The sequence below is a fragment of the Melospiza melodia genome, chromosome 7, assembly GCF_035770615.1.
Source record: "Melospiza melodia melodia isolate bMelMel2 chromosome 7, bMelMel2.pri, whole genome shotgun sequence".
In the NCBI taxonomy this organism is placed as follows: Eukaryota; Metazoa; Chordata; class Aves; order Passeriformes; family Passerellidae; genus Melospiza; species Melospiza melodia.
Window position 1 is genome coordinate 25650582 of NC_086200.1, and position 25147 is coordinate 25675728.

Below are 25147 nucleotides of genomic sequence, written 5' to 3' on the forward strand. Positions count from 1 at the left end.
CAAGCTGAGCTTTCTGTTGAGACACTTGACCAACATTTAGACCAAGAAAATTCAACAGACTTACTGTCTATATAAGGCACTCTTTGATAGTTTTTATAGAAATTAGTAGATCATCTATATATTGAAGGAGTGTTTCTTCCCCAGGAAGAGACTGCCATTGTTACAGTTCTTTGCCCAATTGATTCCCAAAAATTGTGGGACTGTTTTACTGTTTTTGAACCCCTGAGGTAACACTGTCCAGATAAGCTGGTTTTTCCAGCCTGTGATAGGGTTCTCCCATTCAAAAGCAAGTATGTTTTGACTTCTTCTGCAAGTGCCACACAGAAGAAAGCGCCTTTGAGATTTATCACCAAGAAACAAATGAGATCATTGCAGAGTTTAGTTAGCAAAGTGCAGGGATTTGCAACCACTGGGTGGGTTCTTTTAGAAATCCCATTGACTGCTCGCAAATCTTGCACTAATCCATAGGTTCCATTAGGTTTTTTCACTGGTATAGAAGTATTAAATTTGGATTCACATTCTTTCAACAATCCTAGTGTCAAAAACTTGTTAATAATTGGTTTGATCCCTTTTCTGTCCTCTATTCTCAAGGGATATTGTCTCCTAACAGCTGGTCTGGCTCCTGTCCCCAGTTCAGTCTTATAGGATCAGCCAATTTGATTTCCCAGGAGCATCAGTATTCCATACTTCTGGATATACTTGATTCATTATTTGCTGCAAATAATTGCTATTGTTCGCTGGTCCTCTATCAATTGCCAACCTTAATGCTAAAATAAATCTGCCCTTAGGTACTTTAAATTTAATTTTTCCCTCTCTAAACTCAATTGCTGTGTCTAAATTTTCAAGGTGATCTCTGCCTAACAGGGATTTTGGTGAATTTGGTAGATAGAGACATTGATGTATTCCCATCCTTTTCCCAATTTCGTATTCTAACAGTTTTAAGAAAAAAAAGCATTCTCTGGTCGGCCTGTGGAATCCATTACCTGGGTATGTTTTTCACTTTTAGGCATTAAATTTTCATTTAAAACCAAACATTTGACCTCTGTATCTTTTAAGACTTCAACTGCTTTAAAATTCCATACCTGTATCTTAACCATAGCAGGTACACTAAGGAAAGATCTGTGGGTCCCTGTCACTCACTGTTAACTATTGCTGCAACAACAGCTTCCTGTGGAGTGTTCAGTAACTCTGGGCACTGGCATTTCCAGTGCCAGTGCTTTCTTACAGTAAACACATTGATTTGGTCCTAACCTCCCTTGGGATTGATTTGAGCTGCCTCTATTATTTCTACCTTTTCCTCTGCCTCTGCCTCGTCCCTGATCGTATTCTCTTCTGTGATGTTGCTCTAAAGCTGTCACTGGCTCCTGTGAGTTTTTAGTTCTTTTGGTTGTCTCAGTTGTTATATACCCTCCATGTTTCTTCTGTGATTGCTTCTAAATTTCTATTATCTGTCTCTTTTAATCTCTGTGATGTCTGGGCTGGACCGTCCTGGCATCAAGGAGACTAACTGCTGCTACCCCATTTCTGAGGCAAGATCAAAGGTTGTAAACTTTCACATTGTCATTCAGAGACTCTTTACAAAGTCGGTAGGAGACTCATGCTGTCCCCGTTTAAAATTATATGTTAATGTCCAATTTACTGCTTTCAGAATGCCATTCTCTAATCCAAATTTTACTAACTCCCAGTATCTGGTTATTGAGGCATATTCACCTAGATTGTTTGGATCCCACAGAGGATTTGTGGTAGGGATTAGCATGTTTACATTACTTTATAGGGCTCCACTAGCAATTCATCCCCGCACATTTGCTTTAGTTCTAATCAGTAACTGTTTTTCAGTTTCTGTTAATTCTGTCAGCATTAAATTGATATCACCTCAATCTGGGTCCTGGTTCTTGACTATCAAATAATTTTGCCACTTTACTGGGGTCTTCCCGGTAACCTTTAAGCTCTTCCCTCCAGTGATTCAAATCACTAGTGGAAAGAGGTACTTTTATGCATCTACACTGGCATCTGACATAGCATCTACATTTTCAGTGGGGTCTGTAATGGTATCTTCGTCTGCAATGATACCTCTACAGTGGGTATCCTCATCTGCAATGAAGTCTGCTATGGTGTGTTGGTTTGGCACAGCCTGGATTTGATAGCAGGGGAACAACAGAGGTAGCTTCTGTGACAAGGTGCTAGAAGCTTCCACCATGTCTGACAGAGCCAATCTCTGATGGCTCTGAAGATGGACATGCTGCTGGCCCAATTAGAGAGGTTGGTAACACTCTGTGATGACATATTTGAGAAGAAAATAAAACACTGCTCATGCAATTTTTTTTCCAGGGGTGGCAAGGTGCCACCACCAGAGGCCATTCCTGGAGCAGTGCACAGCAATATGCCACAGCTGCAGCCATCTCAGTGTGGCCAACAGAGAGCCTTGCCCACCTGGCCACTCGTAGCCACTGTGCCATGGGCAGAAGGGCAGGGGCAGCAGCGGCTCCCCCTTCCCGGGGCACGTGGAGAGGCATTGAATGGCGCCAGCGCCACGGCAGCCACCACTGCCTGTGCAATGGGGCAGAGCCGCATGGCCGGCAGCAGAAGCATGACGAGTGATTCCCAACGTGGAACCTGGACGAGATCAACTTCTCAGCGCTGCAGGATCCTGCAGGAATCTTTGAACTCGTGGGATTTGTGAGCAGTGCTACCTACAAGCAGTAGCTCTTCTTCTAGTCAGAGAAGAGGAGGAAGTGAGGACTCGTGAGGGAAAACAACATGGCGGCACCAAGATCAATGGTAAAGAAAGAGGGGGAAGAAGTTCTCCAAGTGTCAGAGCCAAGATGCAAGCTGTAGTGAGGACTGTGGTGAAACAAACTGTCTGCTTGTAACGCATGAAGTCCACCGGGGGTGAAGAGAGCTGCTTGTAGCTCATGGGAAAAGTGTTCACACTGGAGCAGGTAGATGCCAGAGAAAGCCATGATCCAGTGTGTGAAAAACAACTGCTCACTCTGAAAATTTAAAAAGCTTTATTAAACCTTAACAAAAAGTCAACAAAGGACTACATAAGGAAAAACTGCAGAGCAGGGAACTGCCCCTCATGCATACCACATTGCCAGTTCATCTTCAAGATGGGTGCTCAGTCTTTTATACCCCTGGGGATTGCATCAGCCAGCCCTGGCCCTTCCCAAAGTCTGTCAGCCTGCTCTTCTTTGCCATTCATCAATGCAGACTGCTTTGTAACTTGATCGGAGGTCAGGTGTTGCCATGCTGCACCCCCGAAGCACCAAGCTTTTCCATTCCCAGCTGCCCCATGCAAGGGACACATGTGCACACCTTCTTTTTACTTATCCTAGAAAACCCAGCCTGTCTGATGGCAACAATACGGGGGGGCGGGGGGGAATGGGAACTATGGGGAGAACAGAGGACATCTCAACTACAATAACATAACTATACATCACTAAAGCTTTTCTTAATGTTCACACAATAGTTATCTTTTAATTGCAAGAACCAATTTTCTCATTATCCATCTATAACAAGTGGGACACCCAAATAGAGAGAAAGGGGCCCCAGCTTCCAAAGACAGAGAGAGAAGGAGCCTTTGCTTCCAAACTAGAGCAGCCTATCCTTAGGGGACTGCACCCCTTGGATGAGTGACCCACACCGCAACAATTTTGGGATGACTGTTTGCCCGTGGGAGGGACTCCATGGCATAGCAGAAAAAAGACTCCTCTCCCTGAACAAACAGAAGATCTTGAGTGACTGTAAGAGACAGCCCTAAGTTTCCCTCATTCGCCTCATGACCGTTGCAAGGACAGAGACCAAGACCCTGAAGATCCCAACTGGAGTTCTGGCTTGGTTGAGGTGGATGCTTGCCAAGGGATTATTTGCAGGTGAGCTTGCTGTGTCACCACAGTGCACTGCTTTGAGCAGAGACTGGCCAGGAGCAGCTTGCCCTGTATGCTTACACCTGCTTCATGATCCTTGCTCATCACGATAGCCCATGAATTTCCCCACCTCTTGGCCAGATGCCACTTGCTTTAGAGAAGGTAACTGGTGATTCCCCATGGAAGATCCTTCATCTGCCTCATGACTGCCGTCAAGGACAGAGATTGAAGCCCCCCACCAAGGACTGAGACTGAGATCCCTATAATTCTAACACAGGGATGCTGGCCTGACTGAAGTGGGATGTCTGCTAAATGTTACCTGCAGGTGTGTTCGCTGGACCAAGACTGGTTTCCCATGGGAACCAGTCCTGAAATGGGTCCTGCTCACTGCTGGGACTGGTTTGTCCTGTTTGGAACCAGACTGTCTGTACTTGTTCTCAACAGACTTATTCTCCACTGTTCTGTAGCTGTTCCCTCAACATACCACCCTGTTCCCACCCCCTGGTGGAAGACTATAAAAGACCTCTGAGTTAACCAAAGACTAAGATTCTCCCCAGTGTGACAAGACAGATCTATTGGCTGAACAAAAAGGATTTAGTGTCTCTGTTGGTAGCTATTTCCCCCCGCCCCCCTTTTTCTCTCTCTCTCTGTCTTTTATCTCCTTTCTAATCCTTCTATCACATTTGCTGTGGGCACTCAATAAAAAGTGCATTTGTTTTTATTAATACTGAAAGTCCCCCTGCTGTGTGTCTTTTGCACTCTGAGATCAGTAAAACAAACCATCCTGACCCCAGCTTGTACTAGCGGATCGTGACAGTAAGTGTACTCGTTGATCGTGACAAACTGACCAAAACCCCCACACCCTGTCTCCCTCTGCTGTTGGTGGCGAGGAGGGAGGGGCTGGGGGAAAAAAAAGGTGTTTTAAAGGCTTATTTTACATCTCATTATCCTCCTCTGATTCTGCTAATGATAAATTTATATCTTTAAATTTGAATTTGTTTTGCCCTTAGTGGTTTTTTCCTCCAAGACCTTATCTCAACTCATGAGCCTGTTGTTCATCTTTTTCCCTCTCCTTTGCCCAGCTGTAGCAGGAGAGGGTAAGCAAATGACTTTTGCGGGTGCCTGGCATTTGGCCAGTGTCACACCATGACATATGGCAACTTAACCTTCAATACTACCTGCTTCTGCAATGTTATCTGCACTCGGTTGTTGGACATAACAAGTGCTACATATACCATTCCATATGCAGATAGCATTGAAGATCCTGTCACATGTGATGATAGGATTGCACAGTTCTGTGGAGACAGCAACATTATTACAGATATACACATATAGCACACCAGGGCTCAGCACTGCTCAGACCAAATACACACAATACCACACCATGTGTGGTGTTTGCCCCCTCCATACCCACAAATTCCCCTCCTCTTTAGTACTGGAGGGACATCGGCCAGTAGGGGACACTGCTGCAGGGGAACGGTGCACAAGCACTCACTGCCCAGGGAGATGCTAAGGGCACAAAGCACCTCACCCTGGGCAGAAGGCTTCAGGGATCTACACAGTCCACCATGGGGCTTCAGCCAGACTCTTTTTTTCTGGTAGCGGCAGGAGGAGACACCATGGATCACAGCGGAGAGGAGACACCCAGCAATGCCCTTCCAGCCTACTGCTGGCCTAGCAGCAGCTCCAGCTGAAATGATCACTAGAAGACACAGCCCATACTGCATTTGTTGAACATTCCCCAGAGAAATCCATTCATTGCATCTGACACTCAAGCAGCTTCAACATGGACCTGACTACAGCTTTACCTTACTCTCTTGCAGAAGAGGATAAGAAGACGCCAACAACTGCAGTGGACCCAGTGTTTGTATCTCCAGACCACACTGGAGAACACACTCTGCACTTGCTTTTTGCAGTGACACCACTGTTTCAGCAGTGGGCAAACAGATGTGAGCCAGGCAATATATAAAACAGAAAGAACAGGGGCAAGCCAGTTTTACTTATCAGCATGCTTCTGCTATCTTTCTGTTGCTAAATGCCCCAACATCGTCAGGATAAATAAAACCCTCTAATACTGTCTTTTCAGTGTTAACAAGTAAGGCATTACTTTATCCTTGGTCCAGAGGTGTGTGTATGGCCAACAAAATTCCAGCCTCCATACAGACATCGATGCAACACTTTTTCACTTATTTGTACGTTGTTAGCAAACAAAGAAATTAACAATAATTTATTCTAAATTACATAACTCTCTTTCATAATTACTATTCTATCTTCTACTGGCCATTGAATTCTTGCTTCTTATGCTAATTAGTCCTTATTTTTAGTCTTTTTGGTATCTTTTTCCTCCAGTAGGGACTTTCCAACACATATACTGAGTCTTTGTTAGCCCTTTATCTTCCGGTTTCTGTGAAAAGGTCCTTACAGTCCATAATTTCTGCATTCTAGATGTCCAGCTTCAACAATATATCTCACTCTCCCCAGTTTTGTTCATTGAAACTTATCTGAGTTAGTTTAGAAAAATGTAAAGTTTCAGTAATTTTCCAAAGCTGTGTTCCCATAAAAGGAGCATATGACAACTTTACTAAATGCTGGCTAAAAGTTATTTAAGACTAACACACTACCTATAACTTACATACTGATTATGATTAATTTTTTAAAATAATTAGATTATAATTAAAACATTAATTTAAAAATTAGAGAAGTTATATAATTTCCAACATCTGGGCCTAGAAAAGGGAGCAGCCAAAGCACACAGGTGTATCTGACTGTAAAAATGAAAAGTAAAAAGAAGGAAAAAAGCCTGGGGAATCAGAGGTTCTAGTTAAAATGATACCTCCTGTCTCAATCCCCAAAGATTCTGTCCATGTTTTCTTTGTTTGGACTAGGGAGAATAAAGAGAGAAATAAGAGAATTTTAAAAAGAAAAATAAAATTAAAAGAGGGCAAGAATATTAAGAAAAACTTATATTCCGAGCTTAGGTAACTCATATGATGTAGGCAGACACAGATGCCATTGCAATTACTGTTGTAAATATAGGTATCATTTCAGACTCCATTTCTTCTGCAGATACCATTATAAATTAAGATTTCATAGCAGAGGGAAATGCATCTGTGGATGAGTACCCCAGTGCAGTTACAATCACACATACCATTCATAACTTGCATCTAAGCTCTGTCTTCCAGCAACCAGGCATGTTGTGTGACCACCTGCACAGGTTGAACACATTCCTCCTACCTAACTCCCAAGGCAGAATGGTGGACACTCCTTTGAGAGCAAAGGCTGCAACTTCAACGCAGAGGTCTGCACCATCTACCCTGGCTACTGCCAGTTCCTGCATCCAGACAGAGCTGCCAAAAGGAGAGGCTGCAGTGTGGATCTCTCATTGCAGGAAGTGAATAGATCTTTCTCTAGGGCAGGAACAGGCAGCAAACTTACCTGCAAAAGGTATGCCCAGGTGGAGGACCAGCTGTTGTTAAGAAAAGCAAGAGGCAGTGAGAGGGCTGCATAGTATCAGGAAGGCTGAGAAGGAGTTCTTTCCCAGGAAGGAGAGAGTCTGCTGGTTCCAAGCACAGTTTGCAGTAGACCCACAGCCATAAAGCCTAACAGCAAGAGACTCCCCCAGTGACACACATAGAAGGGAAGAGGACCAAGAGAACACACAGAAGGGAGAAAGGCTGGTGTGGAAGAATGGAAACTTGGAACAGCAAGGACCTGCAGTAAGAACAGTCTTCCCCCAAAGCCACAGGTGCTCTTGTAGAACCTTTCCAGAAGACAGAGGTGCCCTTGCAGAACCTTTTACTGATCTGTAGAAAAGACTCAGCAGGAGAGGCACTGAAGATGAGTAAGGCAGCCTCATCTACTCCCCATATAACAACCAGTAAGGCAGCATAATCTGTTCCCCATATAACAATCAGCACAACTAAGAAGAGGGTAACAGTAGGAAGAGACTCTCTTCTGAGAAGCATGAAGGCACTATTTACTGGCCTGCTGCATTGTCCAGATCATGCTGCTTACCATGGACTCCTAACAGAGATTTCACTGAGACACTACCATGCCTCGCACAGTCCACCATTACCTGCTGCAGCTATTTCATGTGGGTGCCAGTGAGAAGCATCAAGGAGGATTACAGATCCCTGGGAGCAGCAGTAGCTGCTGACTCTGGAGCACAGGTAGTTTTTGACCTTCTCAGTCAAAGCAAAGGGGTTTGAGAGAGCCAGTCTAATCTGGGGAATCAACAAATGGTTAAAGGACTGGTGCCACAACCAGGGATTTGGCTGCTTAGACCATCAGACTTGCTTTGAACAACCTGGTCTACTGAGGGCAGATGCAGTCCATCTGTCAGAAAAGGCAAAAATCATCTTCACTCACTGGCTTGCCAAGCTAGAGAAGAGGGCTTTAAACTACAGCTGCTGAGAGAGAAGAGCTTCAGTCCATCCTACTCCTATCACAGACAGCAAGAGACATCCTGAGTCTCATGGCATCCTGGTCCAGATGGGCCTGCCTGCATCCAGATGCAAGGGCTTCTCCAGCATGATGGACATGGAGTCATTTTTGTATCACCTCAGCCCCTGCTCAGAAGCTGTGGCCAATGTTCCTGCCCTTTCCTCTCCAGAAGCCAATGGAATTGTTTTCTGCAAGCACTCCTGTAAATCATAAGGAGAAAACTGGCTTGAGCAGCAGAACAAGCAGGATCCAGTGCAGACTGCAGGACCTTTTGCTGCTAGGGCAATGCCTGCTGATCCTTGACATTTTGCAAAGAGAGATGGTGATGTGGCAGTGCAGCCAAAGCAAGGGCTTTGCGAAAGGACAGGAGATGGGTTTGGCTGCTCAGGAAACCACAGCTCCCTTCCCACAACTGCGGGTGCTGATAGAGGGCTGGGCAGCTCCCCACTAGCACTGTCCCAGAGCACTGCCTGGTCTGTGGGCAGGAGGAGGCAGAGCAGCAGGAGAGCAAACACTGGAAGATCTGCAGGTGAGTCAGAGTGTTCACAGGGGCCTGGTTGCTCATGGAAGACACATCTGTGCACAGGAAGCTCCTTTCTCATGTTTCATGCTCCTACCCTCCAAATCTAACAGAGGGCTTAGCTGGTGTTGGGTAAGAGCATATTCAGGGAGATTCTTCCAGCACATGATTTGTCTGGGTTGAGCTGGGTGTGGGTATACTGGGACACAAACACTGCAGAGGCATGGCTTTTACAGTGGTGAGGGCAGCAATGCTGCCCCAGTGGAGAAGGCATTGCTGTGAAGAGGCCCATCAGTCAGATTCTCCCCACTATGGAAGAGAACGAGGAGAGCAAAAGGGCCAAAATATCATCTGCTGACCTCCAAGGACAAGATGGCAGTAGGTGTGGGATTCATTTCTCCCTTCCACCATCCCAGGGAGGAGCTGCAGAGCTCAGAGGGTGCCGGAGGGTCTGGCAGGGGATACCAGTTTTGCTGCAAATGCCGCTTGTGTGGGAAGAAAAGCAATGTGTAGATGCATGCCTGCTTGCACCCACACCCCTCGGTTCTCCCCCTCCAGGTCATGGAGGTCCTTGCCCTGACCCTGGTTACTCTTCTGGCTCTGCTGCCCCCAGCCCAGCCCTGCTCCTCAGAGATGAACAAGGTCAAGGACCTCCTGGAGGTGAACTGCACAGGGCAGGCTCTCAGCGCAGTCCCCCCAGACCTGCCTGCAGACACAGGCATCCTGCTGCTCAGTGACAATCGCCTGGAGTCCCTCTCCACCACTGCCTTTCTGTCCCTCACCCAGCTTCAGGACATTGACCTGGCCAACAATGGGCTGGTGGCTCTGCGCACGGGGGCCCTGCTGCTGTCCCTGAAGGAGCTGACCCTCTCCCACAATGCTCTGGCAGCCCTACCTGTCCTGGAGGGCCTGCCTGCACTCACCCACCTGGCTGTGGCTCACAACAGCCTGGAGACATTGGCCCCGGGGGCTTTCCGCACAGTGCCAGAGCTGCAGAACCTGGACTTGCGAGGGAACAAGATGCAGCAGCTGCCCCAGGAGGCCTTTGCAGGGCTGAATGCACTCAAGGAGTTAGACCTCTCAGACAACCTCCTGAAGGAGCTACCCAAGGAGTTGCTGCAGGACCTGAAGAAGCTGGAGACCCTCTGGCTCTCAGGGAACCAGCTGCAGACCCTGCCAACAGACTTTTTCCCAAAGGGGCACTTGTTCATGTATGTTTTCCTCACTGAGAATCCCTGGCATTGCAACTGTGACCTGCACTACCTCCAGACCTGGATCCAGAAGAATGCTGACATTGTTTATCAGCCAGAGCGGGGTCTGGAGGAAACAAAAGTGGAGGTCGCACCTGAGAAGGTACTGTGCCACAGCCCTGCTGAGCATAGGCAAAAGCCCATCATTCACTTCAAGCTTAACTGCAGCATTGTGGAGGATGCGGATGAGGAAGGAGGGGATGAATATAATTATGAAGAAGAAACAACAGAGAAAGCTACCATGACCACCTTTCCCCCACACCCATTCATCCCCAAAGAGCACACTACCATGCCCTGTGCTATTACCTCATCTTGCCTTCCTACCCTTACTACCACAAGATCTCCCCTCACCAGACCTTCCCTCAGCACCCCTTGTACCTCCACCCTTTCCCCAAACCCTTTGCTTGGGGTGCTGACAAGCATCAGAGCTCCCAGCACCACCATTCCTGTACCAGCCAGTCTCACCATGATACCCACACAGACCCCCAGTACTGCCACCATTCTCACGGCTGCTACCACCATCACCCTGCACAGACCTGCCACCTTTGACAATGCTACTTCACTGCCAACAGCTATGAGCAGCAACCCTTCTAGCACCAGTGGCCATCCCCAAACCACCCTTGCTGCCAACAGCATCTATGGCAGTCTTATGGGGTCCACTGGCACATTTCCCACCACTTCCACAGCAGTGCCTTCCACTGCCATGCTAGAGGCCTCTTCCATTGTCAGATCTCCATGTCCAACTCTGATGTCAGCCAACACCATGCTTTCCACTCATGCCCCAACACTACCACCTCCCTTGGACACCACACACTTCACCCAACCTGCATGTTCCCCTCTACCTGCTCCTCCTCCCCTCTGCCCATGCTCCATCCCAGGACGGGCTGTACCTGTGCTGCATTTGCAGGCAGGTGGGGAGGCTCTGCAGTGGGGGCAGTGGGTGCTGAGGCACTGCTGCCTGTTGCACTGGGTGCTCTACCTGGCTTCCTTGGCTCTGCTGGTCCTGACCATGCTGGCTGTAGCAGGTTGGCTGACATGGATGTGTCTGGTGGGACAACCCTCCTGGTACCAGTCCTTGCAGACCCAAGAGGTGCAGTATCCACTGCTGGAACGGAGGGAGTCAACAGGAAACCCTATGATGCATCTCAGCAGCTTCAAAATCCCCCTCCAGCAACCTAAATTCTGTACAATCAAGGAAGTGGAGTTGTGCCCTGAGGTTACATACTGCACAATTAAAGATCTGGGGGTACAGCGCAGTCCTCCTGCAAGTTACTCCTTCTGCACCACAAAGGAGTTGTGGGTTCACCACAGTCCTCTGCATGCATCAGTCAAGCCTTTCTCCAGGAAGCTGATGGTCACAGACCTTAGCTTCCCGAGGACCCCATCTGCCCACAGCCTAGACAGGGGTGTTGAGACCATCGGTGATGTCAGAGTGAAATATGCAGGTAACACCATGTAAATGTGTTACACACATGTGTACACTCAGAGAAAGAGATTGAGAGTCATGGCTCTGTTCTATATGCTTTGTTTTACAAGGGAAAGATCTACTTGCCTAGGAGGAAGCCATCTAGCTCTTTCCTCTAGTATTCTCAAACAGCCTGAAGTTTCCAGAGCTTGGGTATTTGGCAGAGGAAGATAATGTCCTAAACTGGTCATTGATAGTCTGGGGCTGCCACTGCCTGATTTAGGGGTGATTGAGGGTAAGCAGAACTTATGTTGTGCTCTGTCGCAACTGCTTCTGCTCAAATTATGTACACAAAGATGCAATACACTTTCCACTCTGTGCCAGGTTCTTAATCACATAATAAATATTCTGTGCCTGAATTTAAAAGAGGTGCTGGTTTGATTTCACTGGACTTGCCACAAGTCCTGGTATTTGGAATAGTGAAGGCAGGGAAGAAAAGTCCGTGGAATGTCAGTATCCTAGAATATCCTGAGTTAGCAGGGTCCCCTGAGGATCAAGTCCAATTCCTGGCCCTGCACAGACACCACAAGAATCCCACTCTGTGCCTGAGAGCATTGTCTAAATACTCCTGGAGCTCTGGCAGCCTTGGAGCTGTGACCATTCCCTGGGGAGCCTGTTCAGTGCGTGACCACCCTCTGGGGGAAGAATGTTTCCTAATATTGTTTCACTGGGATGCCTCCATGAGAGGGGCACATGAGGGCCCTGCCCCAGGTCCCAGAGAGCAGAGATTAAAGCTGGCCTCTGCCTCCCCTCAGGAGAGGTCGCCATGATGAGGTCTCCCCTTGATGTCCTCCAGACTGAATATGTCAAGTGGCCTAAACTGCTTCTCATACCCTTCCCCTCTAGACCCTTCCCCATTTCTGTGGCCTCCTTTGGATACTCTTTAACAGCTTTAGATGCTTTGTGTAGTCTCGCATTCAAAACTGCACACTTATACTCCTATTCCTGACTTTGGCCCCAAACCCTGTGGTACTGAATCACACAGGAAAAAGCATTGCACTGGCAGGTAATAAGGAAAGTGCAAGTGTTGATGCTTCTGCATGACCCCTTATGCAATGGCCAGATATGGAGGAGTAGGGTGGGAGGCTTTGAAGTGCAACAGATATGACTTGCAAGGGATTATACTTGGACAAAGCACTCTAGAGCTGGCCAAACTTTGTGACCACCTGTCTAGATGTCATTCTAACATTTTGAGAGGTGTGAGAACAAGGCTATATTCGCCATTGGTGAGGGTCGAATGGCTCACTCCAGAACTCATGCATAAATGCAGCAGCTGGATCCTATGAGTCGTTTTTCCAGCCTGAAATGCAGTTCCAGTTCTAACTGCCTGAAATATATTGTCAAACTGCTGTGAGTCAGCGTGGCCTTCTGCTAGATTAACTCCTGGACTGTCCACAGGTGGGAACATGTGCCTGTGCTTGGCCAGCATGAGTATTTATGCTGGTGAAGGTCTGGTGTGCAAGTGTGTCCGTGGACATATACATACTACGTTTGTAAGGAGGCACTTGTCTGCCTGTTGTTCCTGTCCTCTAACCACACCATCCTCTCTATCCCTGTTTCCTGAGAAAACAATGAGGCAAGCAGCTCCAGTGCTGGCACAGTCTGAAGGCCCCAAAAGTGGGGCACAGACATCTGGGGAGCAGAGCTGTGGAAAAAAATCTGTATATCTTGGTGGACAGAAAGGTGAACAAGGTCCAGCAGTGCACCTGGCAGCAAAGGGAGGGCAACAAAACTTGAACTGGGTTAATAGAGACAAGGCCAGCAGGCCAAGGGAAGTGATTATCCCCTTCTCCTCAGAACTTTTTAGACTACATTTTTTTGTCTTCTACACATCTGAAGCCATCCAGTTTTCTCCCCACCGGCATTACTGGTATCCCAGTATTTCTCAGAATCCCATTACCTTTGCCTCTCCTTGCAACTCCTCCCTGGAATTCTCCCACGTCTTCACACAACAAGCACTCCAGGTCATTCCAGGAATCCAAGACCTCTCAAAACCACCTAAGAACCCCAACACCCCCAGAACTCCCTATTCTACCCCACCATCAACCCCCGCAAATCCTGGCACCCCCAGGATTTTATTCCCTTAGGATCCTCTAAGCTCCCCAAGACCCCTCTCAGTCCTGAGACACACATTTACGCACTCTTGCCCAGTGAACGCAGGCACGCAGAGTCCCAGCGCCCAGCATCACCCACCCAGGACACTCAGGTCACTGGTCTCCTGCTCTCCTGTTCCTTGTGAGAAGCACCTGGATGTCTGGGTTCTCCACCAGAAACAACAAGACCCAGATAGACAGTTCAGGAAGCACTTTTATTCAGCTCAAGGGTGGGGGGAAATTGAGGGATTCCTAGCTCCCAGTGAAGGGCTCAGACAAAGGGATTGAATATTCTTGGAGGCAGAGGGCTTCATGTGGGGAAGCTTTATGTTCCACAGGTTCACAACCGTCTAGGTCATGTACCCTGAGGGTGAAGGGTTGCTGAAACCACAGAAGGTACCCACTCTGGGAGAGGGATCTGGACACTTTTGTCCCTTAGAGTTACCCATGCATATCCCATGGGGTATATGCAGAGAGTATATCCTAAGCATTACTGGAAGTTTCACTTGATCTCAAGGGGTCCTTAAGGCAGCTGGGGGCACGCAAGGCAGAGGGTACAGTGAGAACACAGGCTTGTAGGTCAGTATAGGCATGGGGCAATGTGCCTCGTGTGATCCAGCGCCGGGTACCCGGCTGGTAGGCGTGGATCAAGTGTGTGTCCTGGTAGGTCTCATGACTGTACCCTCCCAGTACAAGCAGCTCCCCTCCCAGCACAGCTGCACCCCCAACTACGTGTGCACGGGGGAGAGGGCTAAGGAGGACCCAGATATTCTGCTTGGGGCTGTAGACCTCAAAGGTCAGCTGGTCCTTGTAGCCAGTCTGCCCAGCCCGCTGACACAGGCCCCCAGCCACATAGAGCTGCCCACCTGCCTCCTCCATGACATGGCCAGCTCGGTGGCCATTCATGGGGGCCAGGAGTGTGACAGGTGCACCTGGGACATAGCGGAGCAAGGATGCCTGACACTGGTATGCTTCATCACACCCACCCGACACGTAGAGTTCACCATCCAGGGCACACGCCGCATGCCCACACAGAGCCATTGGCAGGGGCTGGCACCTCCTGGGCAGGGAGAGAGGGAAAGGTGAAGGACAGGTTAAGCAGAGCTATGCTGCAATGACTGATTACTTAGGGGTTCCCTAGTGAGCCATGGTTTCATTGACCACTCAGCAGGCAACCCTTGCCAACACCCAATGAGCCCCAGTGGACAACATCAGCTGACACAGAATGGGTGCCCCACAGATGGGGCCATCACTGTTCAACACTTTGTAGTCACCACACCATTGGTCAACCACAGTGGGCTCCATTAATGGGCAACAATGGCCATCACCCCATGAACATTATGCCTACGAGAGGAATCAAACTACTTTTCTCATTGGCAGATGGCCAACAAGACCGGCAATGAACACACTGCTGGTCAAAAACTCATTTGCCACCCACTAGGCAACACTGGCCAACACCCAGGGACATGATTGTTCAACACCCAGTAGACCTCTCTCAAATACCACTGCAGGTCCATTCTCCACCAGAGGCTTAGTGACACAAAGCACCCAGTGGGCACCATGGCCAAGACAAGGGACTCTGAAGAAAAAGGAAAACTAGGCGTCGGCTGGAGCAGCCTCACCTCCAGGTGTCATTGGCCAGGTCGTAGCACTCCACAGTATCTGTGCAGTAGAGCTCCCCTGAGCTGCCCCCCAGGGCATAGATGAAATTACCAAGTGCCACAGCAGCAAAGTAGCTCCGTCCACATGTCATACTGGCCAGACGCTCCCAGGAACCATCCATAGGCTGGTACCTGGGTTTGAAAGGCAAAGGGGCAAGAGACAACCTGTTACCTACAACACCATGAGCTGATGTTGGCACTGCTGAGGGCAACAACCCACCTACAACTTGCTAGTCCCATAATGCCTTGGGACTTTGTCACATGGTCACCTTGCATGGGAATATCCCCTCCTTCTGGACAATATCAAACTCATAATGTCCTGGGGCATCTCCAGATAGATGCCTCCCACTCCTACTCCCAAAAAGCCTGTAATACCCCAGAGTAGGAGGGCACCTCTGAGTCCAACACCCAACCCTTCCCAGAATGTCTTGGGGCCACTTGACCAGCTGCAATGCCACAATGTCTTGGATCCACCGGGCAGCTGTAACTCTAGCTCTAGCAATACATCCCACAATGTCCGGGTGCCACATGCCAAGTCCAAGTCCTCTGTAGCTCTCACCTGTAGACACTGGCTAAGGTGTCATGGACCCCGTAGTAGTGCTTTCCACCCAGGATGTAGAGGTTGTTGCCCACCACAGTTACAGCATGACGGAAGCGTGGGCCATCAGGAAAGTGTCCCAGTGCCCTCCACTCAACCTGCTTCACCAGCCCCACAGCACTGAGGTAGCGGTCTGCAAACCAGAGGTGTCTGCTGGGCTTCCGGGCAGTCAGGTTACCCTTTACTTTGTCTCCACCACAAACCACCAACACCTCTTGCAAGGAACGTACCCGGCACGGCAGCTGGGCCGTGGGGGTGAAACTTGCTACCATGAGCTCGCGAAGGACCTTTGGGTCAGCTACCCCTGCAGTCACAGATGGGACCTTCTTCAGCTCCAGGCTGGACATGAGGGCAAAGCGAACAGATGACAGGATCTCTTTGGCTATATCCTCCTGGCCATCTCCATTGGCCATAAGCCACCGAGATGCTGCTTCCAAGGCTTCCAGTTCATGGAGGACATTGAGACCATCGGAGCGGAGGAGGCGGATGAGAAGATGTGCAGGAAGATCCAGGAAGGCTGGTGTAACCACCACACAGGGAAAGGTGGCCAAGATGTAGTTCTCTGCTACATGGACCACCTCATCCAACCCATAGGCCACAGCAAAGGCCAGCACGTCAGGGACAGTTTCTGGGGTCAGGCCATGGGTGAAAACATCCAGGCAGAGAGTGAGGAGTCCCCAGGCCTGGTAGCGCAGGGAGGTCTCAGCTGCCTCCAAGACCATGGGCCACGGCCCTGCTACAGCTCCTGTGTAGGCAAAGGAGAGGAGGAGACGCAGCTCGGCTGGCGACAGCCCCGTGACCAGCGGGTCGGCAGGGTCATGGGTGGCTTCTCGCATGGGGCAGGTGAAAAGGGCCCGGAAGAAGTCACAGGAGCAGCTCAGGGCCAGTCGCTGAACTAGGAGGAAGGAAGTATAACGATGTGAAGCAGCAGGGAACCCTCTGCAGTGTGCAGCCCCTGGAACTCAGGTGTCCTGGTCCCATGACCATTAAAGTCCCAGCTCTGCCAAAGGGAGCAGCCCTGCGGGCACCTCTAGAGCCTGATCCCCACCTGGAGCTGCAGTCTTATCATCCCCACCAGAGGACTTGGCTGTCCCAGAGCACCCTGTCCCACTCCTCAACCCTTCATAGGGACCCCCACCTCCTGCCCACCTGGGATGACCTCATTCCCTGCCTGGAGCTGGAGGTCACAGCCCACACCATTGGTATGGAGCTGCTCCATGGCTCTTAGTGTTTCCCACTGCTCCTCCAGGGGCTTAGGACCTTCTTCCTGGTGGTCAGTCTCCAGACGCAGGGCACAGGCAGCCACCAGCCGGGGGGCACCCAGGGCCCGAGCAGCCTCTTCCACCTCTTTCACCTGGCCATGGGGCACAATTCCCCCATAGGCAAAGGTGAGCAGAGCCCGCCAGCCCCACAGTGTGGCCCCAGGTGGCAGGGGGATATGGGGGAGAGGATCTTGGCAGAGTTGTCTGGTTCTGCCCTCCAGGAAGCGGTGGAAGAAGGAGCTGATGGAGGCCAGGACCACAGCATGGGCCATGTCACCCTCTGGGCCCACAGTCACATCCACCAGCTGTCCTGCGGTGCGGAGATGGTCAGCCACAGACAGGAAGTGTCCAGCATGAGCCCCATCCCGCAGGTTCCACTGGTCTGGGGCTGGCCCCTCTGCAACCCACATCTCGCCTGTGGAAACACATGGAACAGGGTGTCAGGGAGCTGTCTTACAGCTGGAGCCTCTGGCCCATGGCAGGAGTACTGGTTGGGGACATGGGGTCTTGCTACTGGCACTGCCACATAGCAAAGCCACCAGATCCACCACCAAAGCCTCTCTACCACACAGCCAGGGCCACCATGCTCTGCTACTGCTCCATTACTGAATTTGATGCTTCTTGGCAAAACTACAGCTCCACAGGTGAGAACAACATCCCATTTCACTGCCCCATAGCTGAGCTTGATCTCACCTGCTTTATCTCTGAACCCTTAGCATGAAGCTACTGACCCACAGCCAATGCTGCTGCCCCACATAGCTCAGGCCACTGTCATCACTCAGAGCTTCAGTCTTATAGCACACAAAACCACACCCTTCTTCAGCCATTGCCCCATAGCTGAAACTACTGATGGTCCAACAAGTAACCAAGCTGCTGGCCCCCACTAAAGTGCCTGCCACTCCTGCTCGGTGCATGGCAGTGCCTGCTGTGCACTGCCTGTCGTGTCTCACACTGTCTGTCACACATTGTGATGTGTTATCCTGCAATGCTGTCTGCAGTGTCACATGTCATGCTCCCCTGCACTGCATACTGTTGAGGTGTGCTGACTATCATATTACTGCCACCCCTTGCCCCCACTGTGTTGCTTGTCCTTGCTCAGGCCATGCACTGCAGCCCCATGAAGCGCTTGCTGTATTCCGTGCCCCTGCATTACTGTGTGGCCTGTTAGGCTGTGCCATGCACTTGTCCCCCTTACCGCCTGCTGCTGCTCTGCAGAACTTCTGTGACCCCCTAGGAATGTGCCCGGGTAATTATAGACTGGACAGAACACGTGGCCCCAGCCAGGAGCCGGGAGAGGCTCAGGCAGAGGGAGGTCCAAGGCCCCAGAGTCCCCAGTCTGGGACAGTGGTCACTGAATTCTCTGAGGACAGGCAGTAGGGCCAGCTGAAGCTGACAGGAGCTCTGTAAACCCCGTGCTACCCTGGGCAGGTACTGCTGGGAACCCCTGGCCCCTCAGGCCCCTCTATAAACCTTGATCTTCTCTAGAGCACAGGGTGAAGCAGAGCCCCCTCCCAAGCCTTCGGGTAGGAAACAGACAATTGCCTACTCCCCCACCCCCATTACGGGGTAGAGAGGTCCACCACCACCTGCTGTGCTCCTGAGCTGTGCTGGGCTACTGACTCCCAAAGAGCTGGGGGTCTCATCTCCAGGAGGATACCAGCCCCTTGGCTCAGCCTCAAGTGCCCCCAGGAGCACCCCGCAAACACCCAGGACCCCAGCAGCCCACACAGAGCACACACCAGAGGAACACAGCCTGCCATGGCTGCGACCGTGTCCCAGTATCACCATCCCTCCCTCTGATGTCCTCTGGTGCTCCAATCTCATCTTGTCCCCTCCCCCATGCACCTGCGTCTCCCATGTCCACATTCCCTGTCTCAGTAACTCATGCACCCATCTCTGTACCACACTGTTCCCACATGTCCAGTTGAATTCTGTGTCCCCAAAAATGTTCTCACATCCTCTACAAGTCCATTTTTCACCACTTACCTATCCTGCTTGTGATTTTTTTTTCTATCTAGTTAGAATTTCCCTATCTTGTTATTTCCCATCCTTCACTGCACACCTGAGCCTCCACTTTCTGTAGCCACTAAGTAGTGAAAAAGTCCTATCACATCAAATCTTGACCTTTTCTCCAGGAAAAATGATCCAGTTCTCACCTCTCTTTGCACATCCTGTGCCTCCATGCTCTCCATCTCTGTAGTGGGTTTGCAGGACACACTTGTTTGTTCATAGAAAAATCAACCAGATATACCTATAAGGTACCTGCTCCAGTTCTCAGCTGGCATTCAGGGGTCCCTTCCAGCCTCAGATATTTCTCACTTTCAACCCTGAAGCACTTAGCTCTAAACCTCCTGAAATGCTTTTTGGAGAAAGACTCCAGGCTCTCAAACACATTGTGAGCAACCCACGACTTCTTCCTTACCCCACCTTCCCTATCTTCAGCTCAGAGCCAAGCACTTCTTCAGAAGCTTTCGCTCCAGACCCTCACTGATGGGCTCAGTGCATGTAATTCCACACCTTGTCAAGAAGCCCCACTTAACTACAAGAACCTAAAGCTACAGGATCTCACCGAAGCTACAGCATAGTGCTCACACTTGAGCACACAGTACTGAGACATGGAGGCAAAGTAACTTGTGCACAGAAATTGCACCCAGACCAGAACATGCTGCTTCCTCTTCAGCAGCTCCAGCTTTCTGCACCTCAGCCCAGATGCCAGGAAAAAGCCGCATGACACCACCACGTTGTGACAACTGCTGATTGGACCAAATCTTTATTACATGACGTCCTAAGTACATACAGCATTTGGAAACCAGCTCACAGGGGGAAAGGTGACATTCACAGCTTGGGAGGTCCTGTCAGTCTCCAGCCCTCCTTGTTGCCGATCTTCATGAGAGCTGCAGTGATTCCGAACCCCAGACATGCTGTGGTGCCAGTGAGGTAACTGTGAGCTGAAGAAAACACATCAAACCAGAAAAGATCCATTAAGGTGCAAGTCCTTTGCAATAGATCTTGATAGACTGCCATTTTTCATAAGTCCTTTGACCATCAGCAACATTGTTTGGCCAAAGGAACTGGAAAAGTGACCTTTTTATAAAATTGAGTTCTCATGCTTATGGCTTGCAATTTGAAATATCAATTTCAGTAATCCACTGCCCCATCCCCTTAAGCGGAAATCTTAAATGGCTCATTTGAGTGACAAAAATAGCAATCACTGCTTTGAAATCTCATCAGCTCACAACCAGGAAAGTAAAAATTAATTATATTTAACCAAAGTTACAACTTTAAAAAAATCCCTCACTTCTTTGGGTTGGAGGATGAATGTCTAAAGAAAACAGAATTGTGTCAGTATCTGCAGGCGCTGTTTAAGCCTTACAAAGGGCTACAGGAGCAACAGCAGCAGGACACAGTTTGTCCCTCAGACTATGCGACGAATTCACAAGGCAAATACTGGATTGTACTTGCTGTCTAAAATAAATCACGCTTGTTGCCAAGAAAACATGGATTTTTACAACCATGTTTTTCTTATCCTGCAATTTTAAGGTACAAGCAGTAGCTGTAACTGCCAGTACTGAGTGAGCTCTCCTTTCATTCTGTATATCAGTTCATGTCCCGCTTGGTATCCTCCCCTCCCGCAGCCATATTTAATTCAGCAGGCCCACACAATACCACTGAAACTGGCATGAACAGAGGCTGAGATGAATCATTACCAAAGAAGCCTGACATCAACATTCTTTAACATTTTTCCCCAACTGAAAAGTTTCTAAAGCCAGCAAGGGCACGTTTCAATGCAGGCATTGTCCAGAGTTACCTCTCACTCCCAAGACAGCTCCTGATGCACAGCCGCCTATGAAATAGTTCAAAGGATCCTCTGGCTCTTCCCGGACTTGGGCACTGAGACAGGTACTTAAGCCAAACACAGCTCCCAGTGTAGCTGTAAAGAATTGAAAAGCAAAATCAAAATCCTCAAGGACCAGAGAATTCACACTGAGCACGACTTCAATATTCACAGTGACTACAATGGCAAATGAAGATCCATTTCCCAGGGACATCCTAGCCCAGCTGCTACAGTGAGACTCAGCATTCACTCAGTCCCACTCAGCTTCCCTGGGTTTCTCTCCCTGCACTGCTCAGAGCTGGAGCCTCATAGCACCCCACACCCACTGCCCCCAAAGAGCACCACATGCTGACAGGGTATCACCTAACAGCCCTTCCCGACAAGGCATGGGGCAGCCCTGACAGCTGGGGGCAATGGAGGGGAGCAGTGGTGTCTGTGCAGCCGCTTCCCCAGCTTTGCCTGGACTCTGCACTGTAACTCAGCCCTCAAGTCCCTGTGAAGCCACCTCACAGCACCAGGCAGAGCAAGCCCAAGGGCTCTGCTCTCCCTGTACACTGCTAGTCCTGGCACTTTCCTCCTCTGCCTGCCTGGGGCTCACAATGATTACTGGATAGCAGGAAAATGAATTGAGTTTGTAAATTATTCTTGTTTGTAAACTGACCTTGAAATGAAAAATTTTGAATTGAACTAAGAAACCGCAAAGCAGAAGCACCCTGTCCACTGAATTACACACTTCATCCCATCAGACCCTACACTGATATAATTGCAAACTTTGGCAAAGAGCTGTGTCAAGAAAAGCTGGGTTTGTATCTAGTATAAACTCTTGATCATGAAACATGAATCTGTCTACCAGGCAGCATCTGCAGATTTCAATTCGCCTTTCTTGGGAACAACAAAAGTATCCAGGTTAAAAATTTTCAATCCCTATATAAAACCAGCAGCTCCTGTTACAATCCTATGCAGAAAATGAATTATGCTGATGCCAAAATCAACTGAAAAGAGCACTGCAGAAACAAAACCCCCAGACCTAGGACTGCATTTCAACTTTCCTGCTCTCCCTGCTTTGAACCAAGGCATCTGTAGGCAAAATGCACAGCCTGAGGCCATGAGGTGTAGCTCCTGAACAGCAGGCAGGACAAACCCTTCCTCAGGTATGAAACTGAGGACCCAATATGCCTGTTTAGGATTAAGGGATTTACTGAAATCACAGTTGATTACATGATCCAGTGCCTTCATAACGACCTCAGCTCATTAGAGGATATGCCAGATCCTGGTTTAGAGTCAAACTACTCAAAAACACAAACCTGGACTGACTGTGCCCCATCTCAGAGCACCAGCACTTAGGGAGAGGCAGAGGTGGCACAAACCATTCAATTAGACTGAAAAGCAAAACTATGCTAAGAGGAAAACTGCACTTGACAAGGGACAGAATAAGCTTCAACTATGCAGCCCATTCAGCTTCCTGCTCCTCTCTTCAGCATCCACTTTCTCTTCCAAAGACAATTCAAGACAACTGCATAGTTTCTCCTTGTCTATAGAACATGATGGGGGAAACCCCACGTTTATTTTCCTTTTGCCACCAAAAATACTGCATTGTTCTTTAGCAAATGCACTTTATTAAATACAATACCTAAATATATTAAGCAAAAATCTAAATTTGCTCATACTATGTTGTTGCTCCCAAACTGAGTACTCTAAAAATACAAAAAACCACAATGTACCTTTTACTCTAGACTGCAAAAAATATGTTACCTCACCTGCAAATCAGGGATATGTCTTTCCATTTCACTGCTCTGTCTCTTGCCTAAACAACGACCCAAGCCCGGTGGAAGAGAGAACCACCGAAACCGTGCAGGGGCAGAGGCAAAGGCAAAAGTGAGGGCGCAGCCACACCGGGCGCAGGCGAGGCTGGCGTCCCTGCGGAGTTCCGTCCCAGAGTTACACTGCCGAGGGGCCCGGCCCTTACCCATCGTGACACTGTCCGCCGCTGCCGTCTGCAGTGCGGCCAGAGCCGAGCCGGGCCGCAGCAGGATGATGCGATACGCCGCCCCGACCAGGCCTGCAACACAGCACTGCGCGTCACCGGCCGGGCCCGAGCCCAGGCCCCGCTCGGCCGCCCCCCCGCGTGCCTCCCTGCCCCCGGTGCCCACCCGCGGCCGCGCCCACGCGCGTGGCGAGCCAGGTGCGCTGCGGGCACTGCTCGCCCTCGGGCCCGTCCCAATAGCCCGCCATGGCGGCAAGGGCACGACCGAGCTCTCGCGAGAGGACGGCACCGCCCCGCCCCGCCCCGCCCCGCCCCGCCCCGCGAGGGGGCGAGGCCAGGGATCGTCCCGCGGGCACGCGCGTGACGAGTGCAGCGGCCCCGCCCCGCCCCGCCCCGCGGGGAGCCGGAAGCAGGGCCGGGCCGGGCCGGGCCCGTCCGCTCCGCGCCAACCGGGACCAGGGCCGGGCCGGGCCGGGCCCGTCCGCTCCGCGCCGGCCGCTGCCCGAGCACACCCGCGCCGTCGCTGGCCTAAGGGATTTCTGTTTGGTGTTCCCAGGTGCCCCACCCGCGGCTCCCAGGCTGTTTGCCTAATCCCGGGGCTGTGACCCTGCCTTTTGTCTTTGCTGTCTGCTTGCAGGGTGGGGAGATCAGTGTGGTTTTGTTTTGTTGTGGGTGTTTTGCCTTTTTGTGGGGCAGGGGTTGTTTTTTGTTTGTGGTTCGCTTTTGGTTTTGTTTTTGGTAGGGTCTACGACTCTTACTTATTGGCGTTTGAAATATTTTTAATGAATTTTCAAAGATTCTGATTTAGTTCGCTGTGTCTATACTGCTGTATGGTTCCTATTTCCTGCAGAAATAAAAAACATGCTTTGACAGAGGTTATAGAGATGCTATATACATTGATTTTTCTAGTTGTCCACAGTACACCAATGAAAAGACAACTCTACTGTGCTTCTTGGTGATATATGGAAAATCACACAATGAAAAGCCAATGTCCATAACGGAGACTGAGGAGTCCTGCGATTTTATTTGAATAAAGGGCAAGGATCCACTGGGACACACGCCCATGGCGTTTTGTTCTCTCGAGGTTGCAGAGGACGCAGCTTCCTTTTATCCCAAATTCCCGGTTGCATGTTGCCCTCTTCCTTTGCCCACTGGCTGAGGTACGAGGAAGGTAGAGCCTTCCCGAACCGCCTTACCACATATTCCCCCTTGAAGCTGTCATTTTACCCCAAAGTTCAGAAGTTCAGGTTTGTCCTCCACTTGTCTGTTTCAGAAGTTGGGCTATCTGGGCTCGGTAGCAAACCTGCTTGAAGTTAGTAGAGACTTTAAGAGCCATTTCAAAGACATTAACACCCATACCCTCACCCATCGAATGGGTTTGTAAAGACATTAGCATGCATCTCCCCTATCAGTGACATCCCTTCAAGCAAAGCTGTTCCAGTTGTTTTCCCGACTCTCGAAATAACTCCAGGATCTGAGTGAAGAAGTCTACAACTGTATCTTTGTTAGCTCAAGCTTTCTCACCTCCCTACCTCTTTTCCCTGTATGTGAAAAGCATATTAAATACTTGATTTCTGCATTTTCCAGTATGCTGAGTCCCCCACAGTATCTCTTTCCGATACGAGCTCTAAACAGCTGGAGTTGGATGCTACTGCTCCGTTATAAAGGAATATTTGTAGTGCTCTATCCTGCTGGCAGTAAAGTTGGAGCTTCACGAGCCCTGCAGCAGGAAAAGGAGAAGGGACATGACCTTCCTGAAAGCCACCTACATACTATCTCAGCCTAAAACCTCTATAAAACACTATATTCCTCTTGCTGGAACAAGCCAAAAAAAACCCCAACAAACCCCAGAACAAGCATGTTCTGATGAGAGCGAGTCATTTATTGAAGTTTTCTGAATTGTCTTGCAGTTAGGAAAAAAAAACCCTCAGCATTGAACTTTGATCTATATTAAAAAAAAAAATACCGGGGTTCGGTAGCTGTGCTGTATCACACCAGAGATGTGCTGGGGTGTGCTCACAACGCAGCAGGCAAACCTCCTGTGTTCCAGAGCTGTCTCAGGGTCAGAAGGAGGGGGTGTGGAGTGCATTCACAACACAGGGCCTTCCACTGACCCTCGGCTTGGGCACTGCTTCCTCTGCGTGCCGGAGAGCTAGCTGTTCTTACACAC

General features: G+C 49.7%; 3 protein-coding genes across 3 annotated transcripts; 1 reads left to right on the forward strand and 2 right to left on the reverse strand.

Annotated features, from left to right (window-relative positions):
* Positions 1 to 8748: 8748 nt before the first annotated feature.
* LOC134420539 (platelet glycoprotein Ib alpha chain-like) lies at positions 8749 to 11874 on the forward strand. The gene is made up of 2 exons (XM_063160692.1): positions 8749 to 8838; positions 9388 to 11874. The coding sequence occupies exon 2, from the start codon at positions 9391 to 9393 to the stop codon at positions 11536 to 11538; it is 2148 nt and encodes a 715-aa protein (XP_063016762.1). The 5' UTR covers positions 8749 to 8838; positions 9388 to 9390; the 3' UTR covers positions 11539 to 11874.
* A 1959-nt stretch (positions 11875 to 13833) lies between these two features.
* KLHL33 (kelch like family member 33) lies at positions 13834 to 18399 on the reverse strand. Its single transcript, XM_063160741.1, has 5 exons — positions 18354 to 18399; positions 17046 to 17573; positions 15858 to 16791; positions 15260 to 15430; positions 13834 to 14697 (listed from the first exon to the last, which is right to left on the reverse strand). The coding sequence occupies exons 2-5, from the start codon at positions 17566 to 17568 to the stop codon at positions 14121 to 14123; spliced, it is 2205 nt and encodes a 734-aa protein (XP_063016811.1). The 5' UTR covers positions 17569 to 17573; positions 18354 to 18399; the 3' UTR covers positions 13834 to 14120.
* Positions 18400 to 19912: 1513 nt separating this feature from the next.
* On the reverse strand, positions 19913 to 23258 carry NDUFA11 (NADH:ubiquinone oxidoreductase subunit A11). Its single transcript, XM_063160742.1, has 4 exons — positions 23144 to 23258; positions 22960 to 23052; positions 20967 to 21089; positions 19913 to 20106 (listed from the first exon to the last, which is right to left on the reverse strand). The coding sequence occupies exons 1-4, from the start codon at positions 23223 to 23225 to the stop codon at positions 19994 to 19996; spliced, it is 411 nt and encodes a 136-aa protein (XP_063016812.1). The 5' UTR covers positions 23226 to 23258; the 3' UTR covers positions 19913 to 19993.
* Between the last annotated feature and the right edge of the window lie 1889 nt (positions 23259 to 25147).

What these genes read in the sequence shown, in the direction of transcription:
- KLHL33 (XM_063160741.1), bottom strand. Translation starts at nt 17,568, where the DNA reads ATGTGGGTTGCAGAGGGGCCAGCCCCAGACCAGTGGAACCTGCGGGAT. An exon ending in AGGGAATGAGGTCATCCCAG is followed by an intron (nt 16,792 to 17,045) that starts GTGGGCAGGAGG and finishes CCTTCCTCCTAG; the next exon opens with TTCAGCGACTGGCCCTGAGC. An exon ending in ACCTTAGCCAGTGTCTACAG is followed by an intron (nt 15,431 to 15,857) that starts GTGAGAGCTACA and finishes TTTCAAACCCAG; the next exon opens with GTACCAGCCTATGGATGGTT.
- NDUFA11 (XM_063160742.1), bottom strand. Translation starts at nt 23,225, where the DNA reads ATGGCGGGCTATTGGGACGGGCCCGAGGGCGAGCAGTGCCCGCAGCGC. An exon ending in GGCGGACAGTGTCACGATGG is followed by an intron (nt 21,090 to 22,959) that starts GTAAGGGCCGGG and finishes AATTCTTTACAG; the next exon opens with CTACACTGGGAGCTGTGTTT. An exon ending in AGCTGTCTTGGGAGTGAGAG is followed by an intron (nt 20,107 to 20,966) that starts GTAACTCTGGAC and finishes TGTTTTCTTCAG; the next exon opens with CTCACAGTTACCTCACTGGC.
- LOC134420539 (XM_063160692.1), top strand. Translation starts at nt 9,391, where the DNA reads ATGGAGGTCCTTGCCCTGACCCTGGTTACTCTTCTGGCTCTGCTGCCC.